At 39.4% G+C, this 15,740-nt stretch overlaps 2 protein-coding genes across 2 annotated transcripts; one reads left to right on the forward strand and one right to left on the reverse strand.

Annotated features, from left to right (window-relative positions):
- On the reverse strand, positions 1,699–2,118 carry LOC109222891 (RNA-directed DNA polymerase homolog; the record flags this gene model as incomplete). Its single annotated transcript, XM_019387185.1, has 1 exon — positions 1,699–2,118. A coding segment is annotated over exon 1 (420 nt), but the record flags the coding sequence as incomplete, so codon positions are not given.
- On the forward strand, positions 9,328–11,920 carry LOC109217834 (putative G3BP-like protein). Its single transcript, XM_019382115.1, has 5 exons — positions 9,328–9,513; positions 10,593–10,893; positions 10,974–11,238; positions 11,288–11,367; positions 11,644–11,920. Exons 1-5 carry the CDS (start codon positions 9,328–9,330, stop codon positions 11,814–11,816), a joined length of 1,005 nt encoding a protein of 334 aa, XP_019237660.1. The 3' UTR covers positions 11,817–11,920.

The following is a 15,740-nucleotide window of genomic DNA, read 5'->3' on the forward strand; positions in this document are numbered from 1 at the left end:
CCGTACCCAACAACCGAGCCTCTCCGGCTCAAACCATCCAACCGGAGACCAACACCGCTTACCATATAAAGCCTCATAAGGAGCCATCTAGATGCTCGACTGGTAGCTGTTGTTGTAGGCATCCTCCGCTAAAGGCAAGAACTGATCCCACGAACCTCCAAAGTCAATAACACAAGCCCGGAGCATATCCTCCAAAATCTGAATAGTCCGCTCGGACTGCCCGTCCGTCTGGGGGTGAAATGATGTGCTCAACTCGACCCGTGTGCCCAACTCTCGCTGAAATGCTCTCCAGAAGCGCGAGGTAAACTCCATACCCCTGTCCAAAATGATAGATGCTGGCACACCATGAAGGCGAACAATCTCCCGGATATAAATCTCAGCTAATCTCTCGGATGAATAGGAGACTGCCACAGGAATGAAATGCGCTGACTTGGTCAGCCTATCCACAATGACCCAAACTGCATCGAACTTCTTCCGAGATAATGGAAGTCCAATAACGAAGTCCATAGTGATCCTCTCCCACTTCCACTCGGGAAGCTCAATCCTCTGAAATACACCACCAAGCCTTTGATGCTCGTATTTAACCTGCTGACAATTCAAACAACGAGCCACATATGCTACGATGTCCTTCTTCATTCTACGCCACCAATAATGCTGCCGCAAATCCTGATACATCTTCGCGGCGCCCGGATGAATAGAGTACCTGGAGCTATGGGCCTCCTCTAAAATCAACTCTCGAAGCCCATCCACATTGGGCACACAAACTCGCCCCTGCAATCTCAAAACTCCATCTGCATCTAAGGTAACTTGCTTGGCACCTCCTCGCTGCACCGTGTCTCTAAGGACACACAAATGGGGATCATCAAACTGCCGATCACGGATACGCTCCAATAATGAAGAACGAGCGACCGTGCAAGCTAACACACGACTGGGCTCAGAAACATCCAGTCTCATGAACTGATTGACTAAAGCCTGAACATCCAAAGCAAGCGGCCTCTGACTGACCGGAATATAAGCAAGACTGCCCATACTGGCTGACTTCCTACTCAAAGCATCGGCCACCACATTGGCCTTCCCCGGATGATATAGAATGGTGACATCATAATCCTTCAACAATTCCAACCACCTCCTCTGCCTCAAATTCAACTCCTTTTGCTTGAACAAGTACTGAAGACTCTTCTGATCAGTGAACACCTTACACGCCACGCCATACAGATAATGCCTCCAAATCTTCAAGGCGTGAACAATGGCTGCTAACTCCAAATCATGAACCGGATAATTCTTCTCATGGATCTTCAACTGCCTTGAAGCATAGGCAATGACCTTGCCCTCCTGCATCAACACTGCTCCAAGCCCAATACGGGAAGCATCACAATAGACTGTATAGGGCCCTGAACCTGTGGGCAAAACCAACACCGGTGCCGTAGTAAGAGCTGTCTTGAGCTTCTGATAGCTCGTCTCACACTCATCCGACCATCTGAACTGGGCACCCTTTTTGGTCAATCTGGTCATCGGGGCTGCAATAGATGAAAACCCCTCCACGAACCGTTTGTAGTAGCCTGCCAACCCCAAGAAACTCCGAATCTCTGTAGCTGATGCTGGTCTAGGCCGGCTCTTGACTGCCTCTATCTTCTTTGGGTCCACCTGAATACCCTCGGCTGGTACAACATGGCCCAGAAATGCAACTGAACCCAACCAGAATTCACACTTCGAGAACTTAGCATATAACTGACTATCCCTCAGAGTCTGAAGAACCACTCTAAGGTGCTGCTCGTGCTCCTCCTGGCTGCGGGAGTATATCAATATATCATCAACGAACACTATCACGAATGAATCCAAATAAGGCCTCAACACTCGGTTCATCAGGTCCATGAAAGCTGCTGGGGCATTTGTCAACCCAAATGACATAACCAAGAACTCATAATGCCCATACCGAGTGCGGAAGGCTGTCTTAGGGACATCGGATGCCCTAATCCTTAACTGATGATAACCAGATCGCAAGTCAATCTTGGAAAATACCCTGGCACCCTGAAGCTGGTCGAACAAATCATCAATCCTCGGCAGTAGATACTTATTCTTGATCGTTACCTTGTTCAATTGCCGGTAATCAATACACATTCTCATTGACCCATCCTTCTTCTTGACAAATAACACCGGCGCACCCCAAGGTGAGATAGTGGGCCTAATGAAACCCTTCTCAAGCAAATCCTGCAACTGTTCTTTAACTCCTTCAACTCTGGCGGGGCCATACGATATGGCAGAATAGAAATGGGCTGAGTGCCCGGAGCCAGATCAATGCAAAAATCTATATCCCTGTCGGGTGGCATACCCGGCAGGTCTGAAGGAAATATCAGGGAAATCACGAACAACGGGCACAGAATCGATAGAGGGAACCTCAGCACTGGAATCCCGAACATAAGCTAAATAAGCCAAACACCCCTTCTCGACCATACGCCGAGCCTTCACATACGATATGACACTGCGGGTAGAATGACCTGGGGTCCCTCTCCACTCTAAACGAGGCATACCCGGTAAAGCTAAGGTCACCGTCTTGGCATGGCAGTCCAAGATAGCGTGATAGGGTGATAACCAGTCCATCCCCAATATAATATCGAAGTCGACCATATCTAAAAGCAACAGATCTACACGAGTCTCCAGACCCCCAATCACCACAACACAAGAGCGATGGACTCGATCGACCACGATAGAATCACCCACCGGCGTAGACACATAAACAGGAATACCCAATGCATCACTAGGCATGATCAAGTACGGGGCAAAATAGGATGACACATACGAATACGTAGACCCCGAATCAAACAACACTGAAGCATCTCTATCACAAACTAGAACCGTACCTGTAATAACCGCATCTGAAGCCTCTACCTCGGGCCTAGCCTAAAGAGCATAACATCGGGGCTGGGCCCCACCACTCTGATCTACCTCTCTGGGACGGCCTGCTGCTGGCTGGTCTCCACCTCTGGCGGTCTGAGCTCCACCTCTATGACCTTTACCTCCACCTCTAGTACCTCTACCCCCGCCTCTAGCTGGCTGGGCGGCCTGTGGAACATCTGGTGCCTAAATCATAGGACGGGGACCCTGCTGCTGAGAACTGCTCGAAGCTCGAGGGCAATACCTAGAAATGTGCCTCGTGTCGCCACAAGTAAAACAAGCCCTCGGCTGCTGAGTCTGCTGGACCTATCGACCTGAATGACCACCACGGAAACTCTGGAGCGGAGGCGCACTGATAGGAGCTGGCGGTGCACTGAATGGCTGCTGATCAGAATAATGTCCACAGAAACCACGATCACCTGGGGCACCCTGAGAAACCTGGAGGGCTGACTGGAAAGGCCTAGAAGGCTGACCCCTACCATAAGAATCTCTGCCTCCAGATGCGGCACCATTGAATCGGCCTGACTGACGGGGTCTCTTATCTGCTCTATGACTACCCCCCTGTGGCAACACCATCTCGATCCTCCGGGCCACATTGGCCGCCTCCTGAAAAGTGATGTCACTCCCCGCCTCTCTAGCCATCTGGAGACGAATAGGCTGAATGAGTCCATCAATAAACCGTCTCACTCTCTCCCTCTCAGTGGGGAGTATGACAATAGAATGGCGAGCCAACTCAATAAACCTGGTCTCGTACTGGGTGACTGACATGGATCCCTGATGGAGACGCTCGAACTGCCTCTGATAGGCCTCACGCTGTGTGATAGGGAGAAACTTTTCCAGAAATAACACTGAAAACTGATCCCATGTCACGGTTGGAGACCCTGCCGGTCTAGCTAAACAGAAATCCCTCCACCAAGTCTTGGCGGATCCAGATAGGCGAAATGCAGCAAAGTCCACTCCATTGGACTCAACAATACCCATGTTCCGAAGAACCTCGTGGCAGCTGTCCAAATAATCCTGAGGATCCTTGGTAGATGCACCGCTGAAAGTAGTAGTGAAGAGCTTGGTGAACCTATCCAACCTCCATAAAGCATCGGATGACATAGCTGCCCCATCACCGGCCTGGGCTACCACACCCGGCTGAGCTGCTCCAACCGGCTGAACTGCTGGAGTCTGAGTCTGGGGAGCTACCTGCTCCGGAGTACGAGTAGCAGGAGTCTGGGCCCCTCCTCCAGCCTGAGAGACGGCTGGTGCTACCGGAAGCATCCTGCTCGGGTGACGCTCTCCATGAGACCCACCAATCGGACTAGAGCGTCCTAAAGAACTGGGGTAGCAATAAACCCCTCTAGGACCTGAGCTGGGCCCACCGGAACTGCTGGGGCTGGGGTCGGAACCTCGTCGTTAAAGTCAACCTGAGGCTCCGCCACTGGTGCTGCTGCTCGGGGCTGAGCTCTGCCCCTACCTCGGCCTCTAGCACGGCCTCGGCCTCGCCTTCTGCCCCTAACGGGAGCTGTCTGGGGCTCGGACTACTGATCAGAAGATGAGGAAGCACGTGTCTCGCCATCTACGAAAAAACAGAGTAGAAATTCAATTAGCGTTGAGAAACCAAACCGCACGACAAGAAAGAACAAATGTGAAACTTTTCCTAACTCGGTAGCCTTTGGGGGATAAATACAGACGTCTCCGTACCGATCCCTCAGACTCTACTAAGCTTGTCCGTGAGTTGTGAGACCTATGTAACCTAGAGCTCTGATACCAACTTGTCACGACCCGGATTTCCCACCCTCGGGAGTCGTGATGGCGCCTAATAATGAGAGCTAGGCAAGCCAAATTTAATTACTTGTCCATTAATAATCTAATCCATTTAACAATTTACGGCAATATTACAAAAACAGCGAAATTCAATAATAAGCGGAAGTCTTAACATTTTATAAAACTGAATAAAAATGCAAAAAGTTCAACAAAATCCTCTACCCAAGACTGGTGTCACTGTACTCACGAACTGCTAAGAATACTACATACCAACGTCTGAAAGAGAATATAAGTTGTTTGTCTCGATTACAATGAGATAACAGATAAAAATAAAGGATAAAGGAGACGCCGGGCCTGCGGACGCCTGCAAGGCTACCTCGGGTCTCGCTGAAATGAAGCTTGCTCTCACACTACGGCTGCTGCTGCGTCGATACCTAGACCGGTCAAAATAGCACAGAGTGTAGTATCAGCACAACCGACCCCATGTGCTGGTAAGTGTCTAGTCTAACCCCGGCGAAGTAGTGAGGAGGCTAGACTGGACCACCACATAAACATGTGCAGTTATATACATACAGCGGAATCGAAATACAAGACAAGTAAACAATATGGGAGGGGAAGCATGCTGTAGGGAGATAACAGTATTAACAGTAAATCCAGAGTAACAGTCTAAAGGCAGCTTAGAATTTACAGCGGACAAAAGACTAATATCCAAAATAAACACACTTGTATCAATAATTGTTGCGGCGCGCAACCCGATCCCAATATATATAACAACACTGTTGCGGCGTGCAACCCGATCCATATCGTTTAGCATTGTTGCAGCGTGCAACCCGATCCACAAATATCATTGTTGCGGCGTGCAACCCGATCCATATCATTTAGCATTGTTGGGGCGCGCAACCCGATCCACAATTATCATTCAATGCACGGCATCACCCTTCGTGCTTTAACACTCTTCCTCACCCAATCAACAAATCACAAACAAGGGCAAGGGAATAATAAAACAAGAATGGAAGTCCCGGCAAGGGTACACAAACAAACAAATAAAAACCCGGCAAGGGTACAACATCAATAACCAACAACGTTCCGGCAAGGGAATAAATCATTAACTCTTCTTTTTCTTTCACTTTCATCTCAAAATTCACACTATCACTTGAGCCAATGCTCCAAGGAGTTACTTATCTCATACACCTTCACAATTTATATTTCAACCCGAGCTAATGCTCCACGAAGTTCAAAGATCACAATCTCTTTCACAAGATCTTTACAACATGTAGAAGTCATCATTTAAGCATGGAAGGCATAACAACAACCAAACTATTTGCAAAACAAGGACTCACGGTCATGCTAGACACCAATGTATAGATACTCGTCACCATGTCTATACATCGTACTCGACAATTAGCAAGTTACAAATAAGACTCAACTCCTATTCCCTCAAGCTAGGGTTAAACCAAACACTTACCTCGATGCTTTGAACTCAACTCAAGCCTCAACTATAGCTTTACCCCGTGATTCCACCTCCAATCCGCTCGAATCTAGCCATAAATTACTTAATTACTTTAATAAACACTAAATGAATCAATTTGAATGCATAAAAATAAATTTTCTGAAGTTTTTCCCAAAATTCCAAAATCGCCCCCGGGCCCACGTGGTCAAAACCCGAAGTTCGAACCAAAACTCGGTTACCCATTCCCCCACAAACTCAAATATGTACTTTGTTTTGAAATCGGACCTCAAATTGAGGTCCAAATCCCCAATTTTTGAAAAACCTAGGTTCTACCCAAAACCCCCAATTTCACTCATGAAAATCATTGATTCTAAGTGAAAAACATGTTAAATGATGTTAATGAGTGAAAGAATTAAGTAAAAATCGACTTACAAATGATTTGGGATGAAACTTGTTCTTGAAAAATCGCCTAAGGAGTTGTATTTTGAAAGTGGGGTGAAAAATAGCCTAAAATTCGACTAAGTATGAAAATTGCTAGGCTGCAGATATGGGAATTGCGAACTGACCAAATGTGGGAATTGCGAACCATAGTTCGCATTTGCGAACTCAGACCCATCTAGAGACCTTCGCATTTGCGAATAAGGCCTCGCATTTGCGAACACTTGACCTTCGCTTTTGCGAAGGATTTCATCGCATTTGCGATCCAAAGCAGGCCTGGGCTGGTTTCGCATTTGCAATCCAGCCTTCGCATTTGCAAGTTCGCATTTGCGAAGCCTGCAGGCCTGATCATACCAGATTTTTTTTTAAGTTTAAAAATGCACTCCGACACCTACCCAAAACTCACCCGAGCCCTCGGGGCTCCAAACCAATCGCCAAAATAATATCATATACATCGAATCAAGCCTCAAAACTCATGATTTCTTCCAAATTTTCATAAAACATCAATTTTCCATTTTTAGTCCGAAACGCGTCAAGCGACGTCCATTTTCAACCAAACTTTACAGAAAGCGCTTAAACCATATATAAGACTTGTACCGGGCGCCGGAACCAAAATACGAGCCCGATACCATAGTCTTTTAATCAAATTTCATTTTCATTTTCCTTAATCATTTCCTGAAAACAATTTCACACAAAAATTCATTTCTCGGGCTTGGGACCTCGGAATTCGATTCCAGGCATACGCCCAGGTCCCATATTTTCCTACGGACCCTCCGGGACCGTCAAATCACGGGTCCGGGTCCGGGTTCGGGTCCGTTTACCCAAAATATTGACCGAAGTCAAATTTATCCAATTTAATATCAAAATTCAGCATTTTTCTCACAGAATTCATATTTAAGCTTTCTAGCTACGCGCCCGGACTGTGCACGCAAATTGAGGCAACCCCAAATGAGGTTTTCAAGGCCTCGGAAGTATAGAATGGGTAAAAACACAGGTGATGACCCTTTGGGTCGTCACAGTAGCTCTGGAGTTAGCTGGTTCTGAGACTGAGTGGCTAAGAAACTTCTTAGCTAATATCCCTTTAATAAAGGACGTATTGCCTCCTATATCTATGCATTGTGATTGTCAAGCGGCAATAGTTATTGCAAAGAATAAATCTTATAATTGTAAAAGTAGACACATGAAATTGAGACATGATGTCATAAAACAGTTGTTGAGTAATTTTCATTGACTATGTGAAGTCAGAGATAAATTTGGCCGATCCTCTGACTGAACCCGTGGGAAGAAAATTAATAACCTCAAAAGAGATGGGGTTAAGGCCGACATGTTGTCAATAGAGATGGAAACCCAACCTATGTGATTGGAGATCCCATGAAGCAGGTTCGTATGGGTAATAACAAGTCGATATTGGCACTGAAGCACTAAAAGAGAGTGCTTGACTGCTACTAATTGAGAGGCTGAGTTATAACTCTTAATGAAATTCATAGTCCTTATGAATGGTATATTTAAAAGCAGTATACACTTGATGAATTCACCTATATGAGAGTGGAGTGGACCGCTCCTATGAGATTTTGGCCTAGTCTCTAGAGCTCTCATGAATAACCAGGCTCGCGCATGACCTATTGGGCGCAAAATCGCGTTGAACAGCAAAATTACCCGGGGTCAAAATGTGATTGGTTCATAGAAATATTACATTTCACCAATAGTTGTGTGAATTAAATTTTATTGGTCTAAGTTTGGTTCATAGTCCAGAAGACACCAAACCCTATTACATTTGGACCATTCAAATCCAACAAGTTTATTTTTGGGTCTTTAAAATAGTGGGGGACTATGGCAATATTTCAAAGGTTTTGGACAAGTGTCTTAGCCATTCTAGAAGGCTATGTTAAGTGGCAAAAGAAGTGTAAAAAGTGGCAAACTTGATCAGTCACTTTCTTGTCATGCACAACAAAGTTATATGTAATTACAATTATAAATAGCCATCATTTGGCTGCACAATTCATCCATCATCAGAAGTGCTTTTCTACTTAGCCTTCTTCTCTTTCTCTCTTAGCTTCTCTTATTTCCAATTTTTCTTATAAATTTTCTTTGTCCTATTCTCTTTTCAATCTTGTTGGATTATTGTAATATAGCTGATTCATGTATCCTCTAAATAAAATAGAGGTAAGCTTGTTTAATTCTGGAGAAATATTTCACACTGCTGAAATAGTTTCTTAGGAGAGTGCCCAGCACGACTCAAGCTAATTCGTGTATCTGCTTACAAAGAATATTGAAACAGTGTTATTGAAATTATTGCTCTCAATTACTACACACACTACCTTCTCAGACCTCACTTGTGGGATTATATTGGATTTTTTGTTGTTGTTGTTGTTGGTCAGTAAAGATTTATATAGCCTACCCTAACTTGTTTGGGATTGAGGCATAGTTGTTGTATTGACCGGAAAGAGTGGCTACCTTTGTTTCTGAGGATGCATTTTCTCCCCTTTCCTATTGTTGCTTTTAGGGCTTAATGAGTCTAGTCATCTGACTTTGGGAATTAATCTATGTATGTTTACATGTTTGATTTAGCAACCTCAACCCCTGATTAGTTTCTTCTCAGTAGTGATGCTTTATTATTTCAGACTCTGAGCTACTCATATTATGCTCCTTTTTTTCCTTTAAAACTAACATGCTTTGTGATAGTGTCTTTCTTATCAGTACAAATATTTTTGAAGCCGATACTATTTACCTTATACTCATTATGACATCAGAGGTGGCCTTGAAGCTGATTATTGTTTTGCTAAATTTTGTACAGAATGACTATGGAAACTACAGCTCCACATTCTACCCCTGCTGCACAAGTGATTGGAAATGCTTTTGTTGAGCAGTATTACCAAATTCAACACCACACCCCGGAGTTAGTATACAGATTTTATCAGGATTCAAGCTTCTTAAGTCGCCCAGATTCTAATGGCTTGATAACATCCGTGAAAACAATGAAAGTGAGTATAACTGCAATTCTTACTGTAGCAGGAAGGAAAAAAAGAGTTAACTATGGCTAAAAAAGAATTAACTGGGATAATAACTTCTATCTGTCGTTGGTCTGTAACATAATAGGTGCTAGTTCACAAAGAGAGTTTTGCACCTTCTAAATCATGCTCATAGAGTTAAGTAGCCTAGAAGATATTAAATTCTAGTTTGAGAGATCTTGCATGTCGTGATTGCTATTGCTGAAAGTAGGTTGTTTGAATTAAATTGTTTTCCAATTATCTCTCCGGGAGAGATAAAATACGGTCGTCTAGAAAATATGGTTTTTTGGAACTCACTTCATCTATTCTATGGTAAGTAATAAATTTGTTTGAACTGGTCTAATAAGTACACAGTTCTCTTTTTTTCTCTAATAATTTGATACCCAAAGGATATCACGCAGCAACTGAAGGATGTAGCAAAGGAGAAAAGAGGAGAAAAGAAGGGAAAAGAAGAGAAGAGGAAGTAGAAGAAGAGAGAAAGAGGGATCAGAAGAGAGATTTGCGACGAAATTTTCTTATATTCAATAATTGCTTTTCATCTATTACCATTCACTATTTAAAGCAAAAGGAATTGAAATGCAATGCTGAAAATCAAAAATAACAACTAACAAATTTTCCCGCCATTAACTAACTTTTCAAATTTCAACTAACACATTTGAAAAATCCTACTTGGCATCCTACTCAGCTACCAAGTCAGCATTTCGTGTATCATAATTTCCATTCATTTTGTTTTCCAATAATAATAAGCAGTTTAATGTAAAAAAGTTGGACAATTTCAGTTATAGAAGAGCTATGGATGTTAATTGCCAATTTACCATCAACATCTTTCGTGAGTCTTCATTCTTAATTTTATGTTGTGGTTTGGTATCTTTGATAGGTTCAAGCAACAACACACTCTTTCTTCTTTCTAATAGCAAATTGTCATAAGAAAATATCTTCTTGTTTTGTTGACAGAGGTCTATTGTTACAATTAAAGAAATACCAGTGGAAGTTAATTGATTTCATATCCTGCAATTCTTACAGATTTTTCACCATTCTTTTTGTTGGAGCAGAGCATCAATGACATGATATGCTCATTGGACTACAAGAACTACAAGGCAGAGATTAAGACTGCAGATGCACAACAGTCCTATAAGGATGGGGTGATTGTACTGGTAACTGGATCTTTAACTGGAAAGGATAACATGAGAAGGCAATTCACCCAGACATATTTCCTTGCTCCACAGGACAAAGGGTACTATATTTTGAATGATGTTCTTAGGTATGTAGAAGGAAATGATACTGTTAACAGTTCAGAAATTGTCAATGGAGTGGAGGATGTACCACCCGTGCAGCATATGACGTCCGATCCAGGTTGGATCTTTTGTCAAATTGTACAACTTTTCTTCCCTTTCCTTTTCAAATTGCTAACCTGCCTTGTTTTTTTACTGTAGAACCAGCCGATGTGCTTGATCCTCCGAATCACAGACAGACGAGCTCTCATGCAGCAGAAGAAATTCAAGTTGTTGACGAAGTAGTACATGGTTCTTTGGAAGGTGAGAGACTAGTTGGTGATAAAAGAGAGATTGTGGTGGAGGCTGAATCCCATATTATTGAGAGCCATAATTCTGAGAATGCAGAACCAGCTACTTCAGTTTCCCAAGAAGATGCTCCTAAGATATCCTATGCATCAATTGTAAGTTCTGAAACAAAGAAAGGGCCCACCAAAATCTATGTACCCGCTAATTCAAGAATGGTTCCTTCAAAGGCAAGCTTCTGCTCCTCAATCATCAATTCCTACTGCCGCCGGTGGTAATGTACCTGAATCTAAAGTTTCCCAGGCCGGAGGTATAATATCAATAAGAAGTCATGAACTATATCATTATTCTTATTTTCATTTGTGAACCGTCCTTTGCCGGGGCTGCTAAATTGGGATAGGATTTTCATATTTGATTTTAGAATGTGACTGAAGTAGACGAGTGTTTGAGGTTTTCTTCATATTATGGGCTATTGCATCTACTTGCATTATCATATATGACTGTTTATCCATTGTCTTCATTTCTTATTTTTTACAATCTTATTAATAGTGTTGTTCCCTCTAATTTTTACTTCTGATTTTTGCAGCTGAGGAGCACTCCGTTTACGTCCGCAATTTGCCTCTGAATGTTGCTATTGCTCAACTTGAGGTTGAATTTAAGAGATTTGGACCCATTAAGCAAGGAGGTGTACAAGTTAGAAGTAATAGGGTTGGTCCAGAAAGCATATTGTACACATCGCGGTCCTCTTTGTTTACTTAGTTTTATAGATATTTAACACAGTATCTGTGGATTTTCCTTTTCTACAGCAACAAGGATTCTGCTTTGGGTTTGTTGAATTTGAAGATTTGAGCTCCATGAACAGAGCAATACAGGTTTGTTCCCTCAAGTCTTTTTTAAATGGGCTATCTTCATGTGAAGTTAAAATCTGTCCAGCATTCAAATGTCGTCTTAAGATTAGTTGCCTTGTTAGTTACACTAGTAGTCATACCCGCGCTGCGCGTCAATATTAAAAAAATATTTGTCACTTTGTTAATTTTTCGATGTTACATTTGGAATTATCACAATTATTTGATTATCCTAATCTATATAAATAGAATAGATATTGTCTAAATTTTAATAAATAAAATCTCCATTAAATTAAAGGGACTTATATAGTCATCAAATAATTTTTTCGTCATGTACTTTTATTTATTATATTATCCAATATTTAGTATAATTATATTGTTAATAGAAATTATGACACTTGTCATTATAACATTTCTTTGCCTCTCCTATTACATATATATAGATATAGATTTCTTTGACTCTCCTATTATATATACTATATATTATATATTATATTATACTATATATTATACATATATTATATTATATTATATATATATATATATATATATATATATATATATAAATAGATTTTTCGTTTTTTTATTTTAAAATAATTTTAAAACTCTGATTTGAAACTACTCCCCAATTTGNTAATATATATATATATATATATGTTAGTTTTTATTTTATTTTATTATTTTCATTTTTTATATATATATTTAAATTCAAAAATAATAACCAATAACTTTTGTTCTATATTTTTCTTTATTATATTAGCCATTGTTTAGTATTCGCTTTCTTTTTGTAATATATGAGAAGATATATAATTTATTACTGATGAAATATTTTTTTGTTTTAAATTTTATTCTGTTGTTCTTAATAATATTATCTAAATTTTAATGAATAAAATCTCTGTTAAACTGTCGGGACTTATACAGGGAGCGCATTGAATAAATTTTTTGTTATGTATTTTTCTTTATTATATCATCTAATATTTAATATTATTACATTTTTAATAGAAATATTTATTAGCATATTACTTTATTTAATATTTTTCTCTGAAAGTTTTTTAATTTCTTTATTTTCGTTTTTTTATTTTAAAATAATTTTTAAAACTCCAATTTGAAACTACTCCCAGATTTGAATTGGTAATTCATTATTTTTTTTATTTTATTTTTTATTTTAAAACTCCAACTTGAAACTACTTCCCGATTTGAATGGGTAGTTTTTCTTCTCTTTTTTTCGTTTTTTATTGGTATTTTTTATTTTTTTTGCTTTTTATTTTAAAATAATTTAAAAACTCAAACTTGAAACCACTCCCACCCAATTTGACTGGGTAATTATTTTTTATATATTTATTTTTTATTGTTTTTTATTATATTTAATTATAAGATATCTATATTTATTAAATCCAAATAAAGTAACCAATTAATATATATATATGTATGTTAGTTTTTATTTTATTTTATTATTTTGTGTTTTTTATATGTATATTATATATAAAAGATTTTTCATTTTTTTATTTAAAATAATTTTAAAACTCCAATTTGAAACTACTCCCCAATTTGAATTGGTAATTCACTATTTTTTTTAATTTCGTTTTTTATATTAAAATAATTTAAAAACTCAAACTTGAAACTACTCCCACCCAATTTGAATGGGTAGTTATTTTTTATATATTTATTTTTCGTTTTTTATTTATATTTAGTTATAAGATATCTATATTTATTAATCCAAATAAAGTAACCAATTAATATATATGTTTTATTGTATTTTATTATTTTCTTTTTTGATATGCATTTAAATTCAAAAATAAGTAACCAATAACTAATTATAAACTAAATAACTAATTAGTAACCAATTATGCCATGTGGCATTTTTTTAGGCTGCCACTTGGCTTAAGGAGAGGGTTTTTTCCTCTCCTTTTAATAATATATAGATAGATATAGATTCCATAAGGGTTTTTTCTATTAGCTCAGTAACTCCATTCTCTTATGCCAGCCTTACCTCAATTCCCTTCTTCGCCTCAACAGCTAAAGCATCCCTTTCTGCAGCTCCTGGAACAGCCGAAGAATCTGGAGTTTATGATTCCAATCCTGAGGCAGGAGAGGGATCTTTATAGCTCAGCTGGAGTGGATTATTCTACTATTTTTCAGTTACTTCCGCTACTGATAAACCTTTTTCAGTTGAATTAAGAGGGCTACCATTTGGCATAAGGAGAGGGCGTTATTCACTCCTTTTAATAATATATAGAAGATATATAGAATATAGAATATTAGAAAGGAACTACTCCACAATTTGAATCAAAAGTTTTTTATTGCTTTATTTTTATTTTTTATTTTAAAACAATTATAAACTCCAACTTGAAACTACTCCCCAATTTGAAATGGTAATTTTTATTTTTTTTATTTCATTTTTTTATTTTAAAACTCCAACTTGAAACTGCTCACCGATTGAATGGATAGTTTTTCTTCTTCTTTTTTATTGGGCGACCAATATTGGTCGCCAATGGCAAGAATTAATTTTTTTTTAACTATAAGCGAACAACCTTGGTCGCAAAATTATCAGAAAATTATTATTTTTTAAGTGAATAGCGACCAACTGGACACCAAAGTTGGTCGCTTTTTTGGTATATTTTTGGCAGAAACTGCCTGTTTTGGCTACTACACCACCTGCCAGCTTATACCAAATATCCTAAACAGGCATTTTATGCCAGCAACAACAACACTAAAACGCAACAAAATATAAAGATCAATAGCACTAAAACATTAAGCTAACAAAATTAAGTTAACGTTTATTACAAGCTCATTCGAAAACTAGTTCTATTGTCTAGTTCAAAGTATATAAAGTACTCAAGGAGTGTTCTTTTAGCATCCTCGTTCGAAAGTTGGATTACCTCGGCCGACTCGTTAGGTGGCTGACTTCATATGAATTCCCCCACATCAGCTCTGAAGCGAACCTATAAGAAAAATTATATTGAATTAATATTTCAAAATTTATATAAAAGTAAATCAAAATACTTAATGATAAGTAAAAAACTTACATGTATAGTCGAGGCTCGACCCTCGACCCACTTTTCTGAATTAGTCTCTTTCTTCTTCTTTACAATACGAGTTTCATTGAATAGCTCATCTTGCTTCATTGGCATCATAAAGTTGTCCGGTGGCTTTGGTGATTATCCTCATGGTACTATTACTCGGGATGAACTTGGATACAGAGAATAACTTGGATACAGTAGCTGACAGGGTGTGTCTTTTGATCAATTGTTGTTCTCGTTAGCGACAATGATGTTGAGACTGAAATGATATGTGTTTCAACTAGAGATAGTATAGGCAGGAATTTTAACATTTCCTAAGTAGATAAAAGAAAGATTATAGAGGAACTCTCTACTTCATTTTCCAAGGAGAAAAAAAGCTTAATTGAGAGTGACAAGGGTGATGGTGATGGAATATTTTCCGTTGGTCATGGCAGTTCCCATAAAACGGGGATCATAAGACTCTATGATGACAAAGATTATAGGAAGTTTTGTTCTCAACTTTCTTCCAAGTCTGATCCGTACAAGCTTAATGGGATATTGGTGATATATTCTTCTGAATCCGAAGAATATATCACAAATATCCCACTAAGCTTGTACGGATCAGACTTGGAAGAAAGTTAAGAACAAAACTTCCTATAATCTCTGTCATCATAGAGTCTTATGATCCCCGTTTTATGGGAACTGCCATGACCAACGGAAAACATTCCATCACCATCAACCTTGTCACTCCCAATTAAACTCCTTTTCCTCTTGGAAATTGAAGTATAGAATTCCTCTATTACCTCTTCTTTTATCTACTTAGGAAATGTTAAACTCCT

The sequence above is a fragment of the Nicotiana attenuata genome, chromosome 2 (genome assembly GCF_001879085.1).
Source record: "Nicotiana attenuata strain UT chromosome 2, NIATTr2, whole genome shotgun sequence".
Taxonomy (NCBI): domain Eukaryota; kingdom Viridiplantae; phylum Streptophyta; class Magnoliopsida; order Solanales; family Solanaceae; genus Nicotiana; species Nicotiana attenuata.

Bases quoted from the DNA above. Each gene is read 5' to 3' on its own strand.
- LOC109217834 (XM_019382115.1), top strand. From the start codon at position 9,328: ATGACTATGGAAACTACAGCTCCACATTCTACCCCTGCTGCACAAGTG. The intron at 9,514-10,592 runs GTGAGTATAACT...TTGTTGGAGCAG, and splicing joins CATCCGTGAAAACAATGAAA to AGCATCAATGACATGATATG. The intron at 11,368-11,643 runs GTATAATATCAA...TGATTTTTGCAG, and splicing joins TAAAGTTTCCCAGGCCGGAG to CTGAGGAGCACTCCGTTTAC.